Source organism: Phocoena phocoena, chromosome 1 (assembly GCF_963924675.1).
Source record: "Phocoena phocoena chromosome 1, mPhoPho1.1, whole genome shotgun sequence".
Classification (NCBI taxonomy): domain Eukaryota; kingdom Metazoa; phylum Chordata; class Mammalia; order Artiodactyla; family Phocoenidae; genus Phocoena; species Phocoena phocoena.
Window position 1 is genome coordinate 117,977,462 of NC_089219.1, and position 15,606 is coordinate 117,993,067.

Sequence of the window (15,606 nt, forward strand, 5' to 3'; positions counted from 1 at the left end):
CTTTAGCCAAGAAGAAAACCTTTCATGCCACAGTGACAGAGTAGATTTGAAGTATATGTAAAACCCAGGAGAGGTTATATATTGACCTGAACCCATACTAAGATGTAAACTGAATTAAATAACGTTAGAGCTGAAATGTATCTTAGAAATATTATCTCCAACCCTTTCCCTTTTCACAGATGAGGACATTATGGTCAGACAGGGGGAGTGACACTCCTCTCCAAGGCTGCACTTGAGTAAGGAGGAGAGTGAAACGGTTTACAGCAAACCCTTCTGTGAGTGCAGATTTGATCAGGAGAGAGAGTAAGCACTTGGGGTGTCTTGATGTGAGTGGAGGGAGGGCAGAGAGGAGAGGCTTGGAAAGAGACGGGTCCCCTAACCCATGGCCAGGCCTGCACAGACAAAAATTACATTCTCCTATTAGCTGGTAAAAAGATATATCCCCCAGAGTCAGGAATGATCCTTTGATCTTGCCTTCCAGACCAGAAACACAAAGGCCACCAAATTCTTACGTCTGGGGGAGAAGCCCTCAGTAGTGCTTGTGCCAGCACATTCTGGGGAGAGGGCCAGTTCTGGGTCTGGTAAATCCATTGTAGACTTTAAATCCCACTTGGACACAACATTATCAGAAGAAAAAGCTTCAATGACACACAAGGTTCCACAATGCCATCTGTACTCATGGATGGGGTTTGCAAACTCCAGCGGGTAGGTGTGAGAGAAAAAGAGTCACACACACACTTGGGCAACAGAAAACACACTTTGGGAAGCTTGTAGGCATGCATCTATTTTAAGAGCCTGGGATATGCACCCACATGTATACAAAGGCACATGTGTGTACAGTCACATCCAAGTAACTATAAATGTTGCCAGTTGTACTGCAGCTAAGTGGAGGTAGGGCATTTCTTCACAAAGATTTGCAATTTTTATGGGCATGACTTAATTCAACTAAAGCCTTGATGCTAGAATAAATTATTTTAACGACCTGTCCCCCTGTTTGTCTTTTTCTTTACTTGGATAATAAATCTACTCCTGGAGGCAGTACGCGGTACTAGGCCTGTACCTCTGCCTCTTGTCCTGCTGTCATCAGAATCCATTTTTTGGCCTGGGCAGCCTACAAGTCTTTGTGTCTCTGGGTGCATTCAGCGCTCAGAGCAAAAGTCTTCTGAGCTGAATCTGTGCCAACGACAGGTCTACATGTAACGAATAGGGTCTGCCTTTGCCTTTGGAAGCTACAGAATTTCCTTCTAGACTTCTAGTTCCTATCTCTCCTGGCACCTATATTCTGTGCCTACAGCCACCCCAGCTCCAATACATACCGGTCCTTCCTGCATCCCTTTTCCTTTCCCAGCCACTTTCAGAAGAGTGTCAGCCTGGATCTACCACATAGAAGGTTCTTGGATCACTGACTACCTTGGATGTTACTTCTACTTGGACAAGTTCTACAGGAATGCCCATGCGGTTTCAGGACTCCACTAGGGGAACAGGAAAGAGGTTTTGGGGGTTAAGTTTGTGACACACAGTGAAAGGGTCCCACTAAGATACATGCTCCAAATTGATAAAAATTAGAAAGTCTGCCAATACCAAGTTTCGGTAAGAATGTGTGCGGAGCGTTCACACCCTGCTGGAGGCAACATGAACTCGTACTACCACGTGGGAGAACAGCCTGGCAATACGGTCGCCCCTTGGTCTCTGCAGGCAATGAGTTCCAGGACTCCCCACGGATACCAGAATCCACTCAAGTCCTCTATATAGAATGGTGTAGGATTTGCATAAAACCTGAAGACATCCTCCTGTATACCTTAAATCATCTCTAGATTACCTATGATACCTAATACAATGTAAATGTTATGTAAATAGTTGCTGGCATATAGCAAATTCAAGTTGTGCTTTTTGGTGCTTTCTGGAACTTGGGGGGGAATATTTTCGATCCCCCCAAAATTTCTGTGGTTGAACCAAATTGTAGGCATGCATCTATTTCAAGAGCCTGGGACATACACCCACACATATACAAAGGCACATGTGTACACAGTCACATCCAAGTAATTATAAACGTTGAATTCCATGTGAACTCAAATTGGTTGAATCCACAGATGAGAAAACATGTGGATGTGCAAGGTCGGCTGTATCCCCTACAGTTGCCGATAAGCATAACTAATAGCCCAGTAGTTCCGTTCCTACTTACATATCACAGAGAAATGTATGCACGTATGGGATGTGCATATAGAGGGATGCCCCTGGGGTTACTATGAATTACAAAACTAAAAATAACCCCCATATCCGCCATCAGTGGAACAGATCAATAAATTGTGGTATAATCTCACACTAGAACACTATACAGGAATAAAAATGAATGAACTACAAGCCAAAAAATGACATAGGTGAGTATTGAAAACATTAAGTTGAGTGGAAGAAGCCCAACGTGCACACACATAGACACACACTTCTGTAGGATTCTACATGTTTAAAGTTCAAAAACAGACAAAACTGTTGTATTTAGGGATGCATCCTTAGGTGATGAAATTGCAAAGAAAAGCAAGAAGATGATTAACATAAAGCCAGGATAGAGGTTCCCTTCAGGGGGGGATGTGAGTGGGAGAAGACATGTGGGGGGCTTTTGGGGTGTTCCTTGAGCTGGGTGCTGGTTACATGGGTATTTGCTTTATGATAACTTGCTAAGCTGTACATTCATCGTTTATGCACTTTTCTATACATGTGTTATTTTTCACAATTTAAAACAGAAGCTCAACCAAAATCACTCCACCAACAAGAGCTTCCAGAGCTGATTTTACCAAGGGGTGAGATTCTCAACAGTTCAGATTCCATTTCTCTCTCCTTTCTTCCTCTTTCATCTACAAATGGAGTTTCCATTCTTACATCCTCCTACATAGCTGAGGTGAATGTATACACATGTGCGTGCCTACTTCTTCTGCCAAGTACTGATCTTACTCTGGGCAAAATGTCCCTCCAATTTGACCCTTTTGTCTGGTCTGACCTCCAAAGAGCTCTCTTTGGGATTCAAGAATATTCAAAGACCAGCAGCAGAGTTTCACTCCCATTCCTCCTGCAGAGCCAGGCTGGAGAAGGAGTGATTTTTCCATTTACCCAACATTCTGCCTTTTCACTGCATGCAGACTGCAGACAGAGTCAGCCAGCAAGAGCCAGGAGACGAGTGGCTGGACTTGAAGCTGAGAGACATTGCTCTGGTCTGTGGGCCCAGGGCCCAGACCCATCTGTATCTGTTGTCACACCAAAGCACCCTGTCATCATGGGGTGCCTGTGTGGGGGAACTTTCACTGGATGGGACCTTCTCTAAATTAACTTTAATCCTATTTAACAGGATTTATGGGGTATGGCCATGGTTCTGCCTAGAAATTCCCTTGGAAGACCTATTGCTGTAAGTTCTGGTTAGGAAAAACTGATGCTCCCAGGGCAGCCAGCAATGATTTGAAGAAACTTATGAGGTTGATTAGAAAGGGCTCTGAGGAACCAGGAACCAGAAGGCCTGAGCTCCAGCCTATACTTCACTAGCACTGTGACGGAAGGAAAGTCATCTCATTTCCTTTGGTCTCATATCCTGTCCAGCTCACAGGAACTAATAAGCGAAATGTATATGGGATGCTTTAAAACCACAAATGCTATACAAATATAAGGGATGATGATGACGATTATTATAAAGGTCCAGTTTTTGCTACTAATCATTCCACAGTTTTGAAAAAGAGGTAGCTCTCGTCGATATAACTAAGGTTGGTTTGGGCAAAAACCCAGTGACTGTATGACTGCACAGAAGATACATCCTGCTGGGTAGTGGCACTGCACCAAATTCATCCACACTCCTTCCCTTTGCCAGCAGGGAGGGCTCAGCTGCTAGACAAGGCTGGAAACATTATAGGCCTTGAACAAAGCTCAGCCCACTGGCCTTCTCAGAGGCTGAGTGCCTGACCTTGGCCTCGTGAACACTGTGTTCTACCCCCAGAGCTATCTTTCCCAGGCTGTGTTCTACAGACAGAATGAAAAAACATGTGGCTGCCAAGGTCAGGTAAAGGCAGAAGAGGTGGCTGTCACCCCTTTTCCTGTAGAAAATCAATCTTTTTTTTTTTTTTTTTAAAGGGGCATGGCACATTTGGATGGTTCTAGGGGCCAAGAGAAAGACAGACACTTTGCACCTTTGAAGGTCCAATGGGATCTTGGTTTAATTCCTTTTGAACCCATCTGAAAGAATCAGAAGGCGGTTTTAAATAGCAGAAAGAATCCCAAGCCCACGTGAAGTCCATTGGTAGTAGGATGGTGTTGACCATTCCGAATCCCATCATTCCAGCTGTCAACATCAGGAAAGGAGAGACTCGAGATGCCAAGTGGCCTGATTCTCTTAGGGAGCCCCTCCAGGAAGACTGGGGTGATAAGAGTGGACTGCCATGATCCCGTTGGCCACCTTGATCTGCCTACAAGCTTGGGCTCCAATGTCCTGACCCCACTCATTAGACCTCGTAACTGACATGACTGTGGACCTACCAACCCTCCCAGAGCAAATGGCCATGTTCAGAAAACACTTCATCCCAGCACCGGGGGAGAAGGATCTGGTGTTCACTTTCTGGGAACATCTTTAGGAGTGTAGGGAGTGTGCTGAAATCAATCCTTGAAACTACAGCGTTTCATCAGCCTTGTCCCAGTTCTCTTGGCATAGCAACAGAGGGACAGGTGCCCGCACTCACTCCTTGATCATAACCTGAGTGCTTTGTTTTATTTAGCATTTCAAAGTGTTTCCAAAATGAGCAGCTCAACTTTTATCTCCTCAGCAATCATACAAAGTAGGTAGGGGACCTTTCCCACTTCACAGATGGAGAAAGTGAGGTATGGCTGCTTGGTAGTGGCAAACAAAGAGTAATTCACTCTGTCTTGACTCCTAGTACAGTGAGTTCCCTTTCTGCCACACTAAAGATCCTTACTTTTTTCTCATCCTACCTACTAATCACCCATCAGGGAACCTCAGCTCCTCCATGAGAGACCCACAAAAGCCCACTTTTTCAGGAGGAATATATTAATATGCTTATTAAATTTACCTCTTTTTTTTTTTTTTTTGGCGGTACGCAGGCCTCTCACTGCTGTGGCCTCTCCCCTTGCAGAGCACAGGCTCCAGATGTGTAGGCTCAGTGGCCATGGCTCATGGGCCCAGCCGTTCCGCGCCATGTGGGATCCTCCCAGACCGGGGCACAAACCCGTGTCCCCTGCATCGGCAGGGAGACTCTCAACCACTGCGCCACCAGGGAAGCCCTAAATTTACCTCTTATATTAACATTCTAACATAGAGAATAAACGTATGGACACCAAGGGGGAAGGGGAGTGGGTGGGATGAATTGGGAGACGGGGATTGACATATATACACTATTGATACTATGTATAATGTAGGTAACTAATGAGAACCTACTGTATGGCACAGGGAACTCTACTCAATGCTCTGTGGTGACCTAAATGGGAAGGAAATCCAAAAAAGAGGGGATGGATGTATACGTATAGCTGATTCACTTTGCTGTACAGTAGGAACTAACACAACATTGTAAAGCAACTATACTCCAATAAAAAATGTTTAAAAAAATTCTAAAAATTAAATAGTTTTCTACTTGAAGCAGCAGCTCTTTGAGTCACTGTTTCAAGTATCCATTCCAGAACTGGATGCCAGTCGAAGAAACATCCATAAGCTTCTTACCAATCAGGCTGAACGATGATCATTCTTTTTCTGATAACTAAATGACTTCTTATTTATATGTTAAAGCATTACAGCAACAAAACAATGTCAACATGATTGTTTATAATGACTTTTATCTCCCATCATCATATCACACACCAGCTGAAAACCATAGCTCCAGCTATGCATCTCTCTAGAACTCAGTCATACAAATGAGGTATCTCTGTCTATGAACATTAAATTACTAGTCTATTCTTCCTGTGGGTGATCAGCCTGAATGTTTTGCAATAAGGAATATTATTTATTAGTAATCATTTTTATATCTTCTTTCTCTAAAATGGATTTGAGATGGATTACCCCCCCAACACACACACACAGAGGCATGCACCAAAACAATTTTTTAAAAGAGAAATTAACAAACATATACCCAGAAGAGACATGACTCCATCTTAAAACTGGAAGTAAGATGCTTATTGCACTTTTACATTTTATTTAACTCTGAGTTCCCTGGACGTCAAGGGGAAAATAGATATACATTGGTTATGTGGTTCTTATATATGAAAAATGAAGGTATTTACATTTATATTTCACTATTTCTCTTTGTCACCAAAAATTTGGCATGATTTTGCATGAGTGTTTTATGTTTTGTGTATATTTTTTTCTTTCCAAAGAATAATGGGTTAAACACAGTCAGGGTACATGCTTTCTGAAGAAAAGTGTATGGTAAGTTTGATGCACTTTGGGGCCTGATCAAGAGAAAGATATGGAAACCCAGACTCTTCCTTACCTCCTCTAGTTTGTCCACTCTCCCCACCAGTTTGGTGGTAACCGAATGCAGTTTCAGGAGATCCAGGCCATAGAAAGCTCCTTCCAGCATGTCTATGATGGTGGAGAGCTACGAAACAAAGGCAGGCGTTAGTCCAAGGCTGGGGCAGACAGGTCCAGAGGGAGACGTTTCCTTTAAGATCTCCATGTTGGAGACTGGACAGGGAAGCCACTAGCCAGAAGTTGAGAGGTGGCCCTCAGAAACCAGCACTTGTGTGGGTGGGCACATAAGCAGACACAATGGTGTAGGTGTATTCTGTCTATTGGAATACGCGGGTAAGAAAATGGGAGAATCCTACAAGAACAAGTCAACTGAGGTCTGGACAGCTTCGCCAAACTGTTTATACTTCTTTTACTAAGTCCATCAGTTGCATGCATGTCTGTCTTTCATACTAGACTGTGAGCTCCTTGGAAGTCGTGCTATGTCATCTTCATCTTTGATTACCCATGATACCTAGTACAGTACTTGGCCCACAACAAGTGATCTGAAACACTCACATGCATTGTCTGCTGAAGTCCCTGGAAGACACCAACAAGCTTTTCCTTAGCACTAAAAGCAGAACTGCCCCTGGGGTAAAAGAGACCCAGTGGCCCATCTTTGAGGCGGCAAGTTGTCACAGGGTACCCAGCTCTCTCAGTTTTTTCAACACTGTCCTTCCTGCCAGTACAGAGCCACTGGGAGGAAGGTGGCTGAGGCGCTGGTGACATCCAGGGCATGCAAAGTGCAGGTTAAGGAAGCAGATGAGAGATGCTTAAACTGAGCCTCCCTGCCAAGGACCATCCCTGAAGAGTTTGTTGGACGCTATTGTGCAATCTCTGCTCCTCCAATAACAGCTTTTCTATTAGATGAAGAATTCAACGTATGAAATGCTCACGTTTAGAAGATCTCCTTCCTCCCCCTCAGAGGAAGATAGCTGAGTCCTGGGTAAAGGCCAAGGGAGGGTAGCTGATTAATATGTACTGTGATGATTTTCTGATTCCTAAAATTTTGCATACTGTTGTTTCAGAATCCCCCAAGAATCCAGTCCTATAACTGGGTAACTGTGCCTTTGGTTCAGAGATTGTTTCACGGCAGAGCTGTAGTTCTGAGTGATGTGGCTGAATCCTGGGACACTCATTTTATTGGTAGACCCTACTCTGCTTAAAGGAATATCAATGATGACCAGTTACCGAGTGCGTACCAGCTGCCGGCACAGCAGTAGCGCTTTACATGGTCATTCATTAATGGAACAAGTGTCTACTGAGCCTCAACTATATGTCAGGTATTGTGCCAAGTACTCAATAGCTGTCATCTCATCGATTCTCTAAACAACCCCCAAAGGTAGATGTTATTCTTCCTACTTTTTAACTCAAGGAGACTGAGGTCAGATCAGGTGAGTAACTTGAGTAGCATCACACAGCAAGCAGTAGCAGAGCACTGATTTGAACCCAAGTCTGACTCCAAGCCAAGCTCGTCCCACAACCCCACGCTGCAGATGAAGAGGGGAGGACAGGATCAGATGAAGCCCTCAGATGACCCACTGGGCTGCCCCAGGTAGGGCCTGAGCTTCCCCATCCTGTGGACCAGAATTACAGGACTGAAGTTTGATGACTGGACCTAGAGCAGGCCCCAGGCCTCTTCTTCTCTGGGTCACCCAGCCCTTGCAATGAGGACTAAAGGCTCACTTCTCTCTGTGTGTCTGGTGTGTCTCTGGGGTGCCTCCTGTGCTGACAGCAAATCGTGGCAGTAACTCTCCTGGAGAAGAATGCTGAGTTCTTTTGGCCGGCTGGGTCTGGCAGCTGCTCCCAGGCCCAGCCTCCTTGGCTCCGTAAGAGAGGCGGGCACACTTTGCTCTAGGCATCTCCCTCAGACGTTAGAGTTGCAAATGACTAGCTTGTCAGATCACCAGCTTTGGGTCCACACGCAACACTCTCAGGCCAGGGTCTGACCTCCTTTAAAGGCTAAAACAGGGCCCACTTACTCAAAGGCCTACAATCCCCAGCAACAGCCTTGCCAGACTCATGGGTCCCTAAGGCACCCTCTCACCCAGGCATCAACCCACACCAGGTCCTACCTTCAAGTCCCGGCTGTCTGCCTCCCGAAGCTTCTGGAGCCTGAAGTCTCCCTCACAGGGATTGAGGGCGGATGGCGGTGCAACACAGGCACACTTGCAGGATGAGCCTGAGGTGATGGTTTCCACAGTGTAGAAGTCTTCCTTCCTGGAGGTCCCCTTGTTGACCCTTTGGCAGGCGTCTCGGCCCAGGGGTCGCACTACACACTTGCACTGACAGTCCGAGCCCTCAGACACGGCCTTAACTTTGTCATAGTCTCCGAGCAACTAGACAAAGAGAGAGAGAACAGGTTGAGGGTGTGCAAACACAGGCATCACTTAGGGTCCTGAAGAAGGCTCTCCGTTCACTTTGTCAGATGTCCTGCTAGCCAGAGACCTCAGACAGCTCTGATGTGGAGTTGAAAAGGTCATCGCAACACAATTTGCTGACTCTAGCATTTCCTGGGAGGCACTCAGAGTTCAGCTCTCTTTGTTTATCTTGGAAAGCTGTGCATTTCTCAGGGGGCCTTAGCCTTTCATCATTTAAAGGAAGAAAACAAATGAGCCCTATCATCCTTCCGTAGTCCTTGCCTTAGCTAGAATCCAGATTTAGATTTAAAAAGGAAAGGAGAAGGGATTGATGGAGGGATCGGAAAACTGACATTCCAATTTCAAGACTACTGGCTTCTGTCCTCCTTCATTCATTCACCATTTATTGAGTGCCACCTTGGAACTGAGCTAGGTGCTGTGAGAGGTAAAGCAACGGGCCGGACACAGAGACTGCTCTCAAGGAGCTTACAGCACAGGAGATATATAAATAACAGTCACACCAATTAGGGAGTGTTAAGGCCCCCTGAAGTGGGAGTGCAACGGGAGCTCAAACAGAGGGCCACAGAGAGTGTCTCTAGCCGGGCACCAGGGAAGACTTCTTGGAGGAAATGGCATCTGATCTGGTCTCAAAGGATGGGTTAGATTTAGAGAAAAGAAACTGGGAGGAGAGAGACAGATCCAAACGTCAGTAAGGTTTACTCAGCCCAAGGGTTCATATGGATCCTAGAATAGCTTCTGCACCAAAACCCCAAGACAAAGCCAGGAGAGCGAACTGGCAGCACTTGGCAGCTTCTACAGTGCTAAACATCTCCTTCTGAGTGCTTGCCCCCGCCGGCCTCCCCAGGCAGGAAAACACATAACAGCAGGCTTTCGGGAACCACGATCCTAGGCACTTGCCGGGGAAAAGCCTCCTCCCCAGCTCCTCTCCAAGACATCCTACATCCCTGAAGTTAGGGCTCCCTTTGTGGGCACAGAGAAGGGTTCCCTTCATTTGACTAATGACCCTGTCAGGCAAGCTTTGAGCTTGTTGGAGTGGATATGTTCCTGGGATGCTGTCGGAGGGGGGGAAGAAGTCTCGTTATGTTTTTTTTTACAAGGGTTGGGTTTCTGCTAATACTAATATTTGTTTTAGGACTGTTGTCAAATGCAGAATGGATCAGTGGAAGAAGGAGCTGTGTAGTTCAGGGTGACTTAATTGGCCGGTCTCTATGTGCTGATAGTAAATCGTAGCTGTCTGCTCTCTGAGACTCTGCCTAGATTCCTACATATCCCTGCTCTGAGAGCTTGGGTGGATTCCTTCCTATCAGGAGGCTCCGGTTTCAGGAAGGCTTTTGTTGATGGTCCTCCAGAGCCCCAATGTGAAGGATTTATATGTCTTTTCGATTTGGGGGTCAGTGTGAGGTTATGGGTGAGTACAGGGCATGTATTAGCATAATTATTAAAGGAAGGGTGAGGAGACTAGTGCTTGATAAATGCCAAGTGTTTCTACAGAAAGGAGCCAAGGACCCCAGTCCCAAGGCTTAGTGGAGGTACGGCAGCACTATAGGAACCCTTTCTCAGCCATCCCTCATCCTTAGGATTATGACGACACCCACCACACAATCATCATGCAGGCTCTGGAAAGCATGAAATAAACACTCTAGAGAGAACTGTCTTTTACAGTCACGAGAACTGGGTTGGGACAACCGTGAGATTGTCAGAAGACCTGGCTCTACCCATCTCTAGGGGCCTTTACTCTTCTAAGCCTTATGGTCCTTAACTATAGAATGGGAATAAGGATTGTGCAGGGATTGAGTCAAATAAACCAAGTGAAAGTACTTCATAAAAGGATATGTTACAGATCTGTCCCTATCAGCTGTCACTCCCTCCCCTCCCCACTAGCGTCTGCCAGACCTGAGTGGATCTGCATTTCCATTTTACCTTCTCAATATGGGGGGCACTTATCATCAGTCCCTCTGTTTGGGGGTCATCTCATATTCCTCACACTTGTTGTTGTTCTGTTTTCTCCCTGGGTGTCTCACTCCGAGCAATGAAATATCTCCCCATGGGTTACGCCATCTGCCTCCTGTCCAGCATGCCCGCCTGTTTTCACATTCCAATTCTGACAACCAGCCACACAGACAAGAGATGGCCATACTTTCTACACCCCTTCAACCAAAAGGTTTTGATTTTTTTCTTCTTCTTCTCAGGGAGTTGTGTGGTGTCTTCCCTTCCTTCTCCTCTCCTTTCTCCTGATTCTGTAACTTTGAAAGACCCTATGATTTTGAGAGGAGGGCCCATGTCCCTTTGCTTAAGAAAATCTTCTGATAAAGGAAAAGTGCCCTCCCCTTTGGTAATGGAGGGAGAAAGGCTGCTTCCGAACGCTTCAGCAAGGACCATCTTAAGGCTCTTGCCACTACCCAGGGCAAGAGGGGGGAGCATGGGACTCGCAGCCTACCTGAGATAAAACGTTCTCCTGGTTGTCCGCTTCGTTTTGCAAAGTCTCGTCCTCCGTGGGCGCCACCGTCTGCACATCTGGGGGCTCGGTCGTCCCAGTCGGGGGAGTGCTGTACCCCCAGCCCAGAGCCATAACCAGAGCGAAGCAGAGAGCTAGTCGCAAAGACTTGGCCATGAGGGACGCGACAAGAGGGAGCTCGGCCCCTTCGGAGAATGGCTGGGGTCCGGTGGGGTGGAGGGGGGGTGTCTCGGCAAGGACTAAGGCGAGAGGGTGTCTGGCTGGAGCCCGAGAGTGGCTGCTCACAGCGCCTTCCAAAGCTGGGTGCGGCTGAGCGGGGCGGGAAGATGCTCCCTAGAGACCCTGGTCATCTCCTTCCCAACGCGATCAGCCCCGACCGTGCGGCCCCGGTAGAGAGTGGGGCGCAGGATAGGAGGAGGTGAAGGGGAAGGTGGAGGTGGTAAGGCTCGCCGAGCGCGCCGTCCTCTGGAAAGGGCTCAGGTGGAAGGAAGGGGTCCTGGCAGAGGCGGGCGGGGCGGGGCGCGCGGGGGCGGGCGGCTGGGAGCCTGGGGGCGCAAGGGGACCCGGTGGGGGTGTGGGGCGGGCAGCTGCGAGGGCTGTTGGGCGACTGCGCCGCGGAGCGCTGGCGCGGAGGGAGGGCGGAGCCTCTATTGTGCCGGGCAGCAGGGATGCAGCAAGTTACGGCGCGGAGGAGGAGGACCGGGTAGCGTCCGGGGCTGCGGCGGAGGGGTTCCTGGCCGACCCCGCCCCCCCCGACCTCAGCTGCTGCGCACGCCCTCCGCGGGGGGCTGACGTCGCCCCTTTCCTTCATCTGACCGCAAATGATAAAGGGAGAGAAATCACCCCGAGCGGGATCCCTGAAATTTGGAGATCTCTTGTGCCCATTCTCGCGGAGAGGAGCGAGTTTCCTCTGGGATGGGAGGTAGGCAGCGAGAACTCTCTCCAAGCACGAGCAAGTATGGATGGATCCTCAGCATCCTCCTTTTATTGCATCTGGAGGAGAGATGGAACATTTACTGTTGGACGTTTCTTTTCCCTGACTTGACTTTGGGAAAGATACTTGGCAGCTTTGAACTTAGCGCCATCGGTAGTTTGCTTGCCTGCGGCAGCTTTAGAACCTGGCACTACCTCCAACCAGAGGATAGCTTTTTTTTAAAAAAACATCTTTATTGGATTATAATTGCTTTACAATGGTGTGTTAGTTTCTGCTTTGTAACAAAGTGAATCAGCTATACATATACATATATCCCCATTACTCCTCCCTCTTGCGGCTCCCTCCCACCCTCCCTATCCCACCCCTCTAGGTGGTCACAAAGCTCCAAGCTGATCTTCCTGTGCTATGCAGCTGCTTCCCACTAGCTATCTATTTTACATTTGGTAGTGTATATATGTCCATGCCACTCTCTCACTTCGTCCCAGCTTACCCCTCCTCCTCCCTGTGTCCTCAAGTGCATTCTCTACGTCTGCGTCTTTATTCCTGTCCTGCTCCTAGGTTCTTCAGAACCTTTTTTTTTTTCTAAAGATTCCATATATATGTTAGCATACAGTATTTGTTTTTTCTTTCCAACTTACTTCACTCTGTATGACAGACTCTAGGTCCATCCACCTCACTACGAATAGCTCAATTTCGTTTCTTTTTATGGCTGAGTAATATTCCATCGTATGTACGTGCCACATCTTCTTTATCCATTCATCTGTCAATGGACAGTTAGGTTGCTTCCATGTCCTGGCTATTGTAAATAGAGCTCCAATGAACATTGTGGTACATGACTCTATTTGAATTATGGTTTTCTCAGGGTATATGCCCAGTAGTGGGATTGCTGGGTCTTTTGGTAGTTCTAGTTTCAGTTTTTAAACGAGCCTCCAGGGTTTCCCTGGTGGCGCAGTGGTTGAGAGTCCGCCTGCCAATGCAGGGGACACGGGTTTGTGCCCCGGTCCGGGAAGATCCCACGTGCCGCGGAGCGGCTGGTCCCGTGAGCCATGGCGGCTGAGCCTGCGCGTCCGGAGCCTGTGCTCCGCAACGGGAGAGGCCACAACAGTGAGAGGCCCGCATACCACAAAAAAAAAAAAAAAAAAAAAGGAACCTCCATATTGTTCCCCATAGTGGCTGTATCAATTTACATTCCCACCAACAGTGCAAGAGGGTTCCCTTTTCTTCACACCCTCTCCAGCATTTATTGTTTCTAGATTTTTTGATGATGGCCATTCTGACTGGTGTGAGGTGATACCTCATTGTAGTTTTGATTTGCATTTCTCTAAAGATTAGTGATGTTGAGCATCCTTTCATGTGTTTGTTGGCAACCTGTATATCTTCTTTGGAGAAATGTCTACTTAGGTCCTCTGCCCATTTTTGGATTGGGTTGTTTGTTTTTTTGTTATTGAGCTGCATAAGCTGCTTGTAAATTTTGGTGATTAATCCTTATTCAGTTGCTTCATTTGCAAATATTTTCTCCCATTCTGACGGTTGTCTTTTGGTCTTGTTTATGGTTTCCTCTGCTGTGCAAAAACTTTGAAGTTTCATTAGGTCCCACTTGTTTATTTTTAATTCCATTTTTCTAGGAGGTGGGTCAAAAAGGATCTTGCTGTGATTTATGTCATAGAGTGTTCTGCCTATGTTTTCCTCTAAGAGTTTGATAGCGTCTGGCCTTACAGTTAGGTCTTTAATCCATTTTGAGTTTATTGTTGTGTATGGTGTTAGGGAGTGTTCTAATCTCATTCTTTCACATGTAACTGTCCAGTTTTCCCAGTACCACTTATTGAAGAGTCTGTCTTTTCTCCATTGTATATTCTTGCCTCCTTTATAAAAAATAAGGTGACCATATGTGCGTGGGTTTATCTCTGGGCTTTCTATCCTGTTCCATTGATCTATATTTCTGTTTTTGTGCCAGTACCATACTGTCTTTTTTTTTTTTTTTTTTTTTTTTGCAGTACACAGGCCTCTCACTGTTGTGGCCTCTCCCGTGGCAGAGCACAGGCTCCGGACGCGCAGGCCCAGCGGCCATGGCTCACGGGCTCAGCCGCTCCGCAGCATGTGGGATCTTCCCGGACCGGGGCACGAACCCGTGTCCCCTGCATCGGCAGGCGAACTCTCAACCACTGCGCCACCAGGGAAGCCCCCATACTGTCTTGATTACTGTAGCTTTGTAGTATAGTCTGAAGTCCGGGAGCCTGATTCCTCCAGCTCTGTTTTTCTTTCTCAAGGTTGCTTTGGTTACTCGGGGTCTTTTGTGTTTCCATACAAATTGTGAAATTTTTTGTCTACTTCTGTGAAAAATGCCATTGGTAGTTTGATAGGGATTGCATTGAATCTGTAGATTGCTTTGGATAGTAGAGTCATTTTCACAATGTTGATTCTTCCAATCCAAGAACATGGTATATCTCTCCATCTGTTTGTGTCATCTTTAATTTCTTTCATCAGTGTCTTATAGTTTTCTGCATACAGGTCTTTTCACGCCTTATGTAGGTTTATTCCTAGGTATTTTTTCTTTTTGTTGCAGTGGTAAATGGGAGTGTTTCCTTAATTTCACTTTTAGATTTTTCATCATTACTGTATAGGAATGCAAGAGATTTCTGTGCATTTATTTTTTATCCTGCTACTTTACCAAATTCATTGATTAGCTCTAGTAGTTTTCTGGTAGCATCTTTAGGATTCTCTATGTATAGTATCATGTCATCTGCAAACAGTGACAGCTTTACTTCTTTTCCGATTTGGATGCCTTTTATTTCTTTTTCTTCCCTGATTGCTGTGGTTAAAACTTCCAAAACTATGTTGAATAAGAGTGGTGAAAGTGGACAACCTTGTGTTGTTCCTGATCTTACAGGAAATGGTTTCAGTTTTTCACCATTGAGAATGATGTTGGCTGTGGGTTTGTCATATATGGCCTTTATTATGTTGAGGAAAGTTCCCTCTATGCCTACTTTTTGGATGGTTTTTTATCATAAATGGGTGTTGAATTTTTTCAAAAGCTTTTTCTGCATCTATTGAGTTGATCATATGGTTTTTCTCCGTCAATTTGTTAATATGATTTATCACATTGATTGATTTGTGTATATTGAAGAATCCTTGCATTCCTGGGATAAACCCCACTTGATCATGGTGTATGATCCGTTTAATGTGCTGCTGGATTCTGTTTGCTAGTATTTTGTTGAGGATTTTTACATCTATGTTCATCAGTGATATTGGCCTGTCGTTTTCTTCCTTTGTGACATCTTTGTCTGATTTTGGTGTCATGGTGATGGTGGCCTCATAGAATGAGTTTGGAAGTGTTTGAGAAGGAGAGGTGTTA

The 15,606-nt window shown here is 46.2% G+C and overlaps 1 protein-coding gene across 1 annotated transcript in view; it reads right to left on the reverse strand.

The window, feature by feature from the left end:
- The window catches only part of OLFML2B (olfactomedin like 2B), a 41,065-nt gene extending 29,554 nt beyond the window's left edge, over positions 1 to 11,511 (reverse strand). The window contains exons 1-3 of the mRNA XM_065883071.1: positions 11,303 to 11,511; positions 8,560 to 8,823; positions 6,468 to 6,575 (exon numbers count right to left, since the gene is read on the reverse strand). Of these exons, the coding sequence (XP_065739143.1) occupies positions 6,468 to 6,575; positions 8,560 to 8,823; positions 11,303 to 11,476 (546 nt within the window). The 5' untranslated portion in view covers positions 11,477 to 11,511. The remainder of the gene's footprint in view (positions 1 to 6,467; positions 6,576 to 8,559; positions 8,824 to 11,302) is intronic.
- Between the last annotated feature and the right edge of the window lie 4,095 nt (positions 11,512 to 15,606).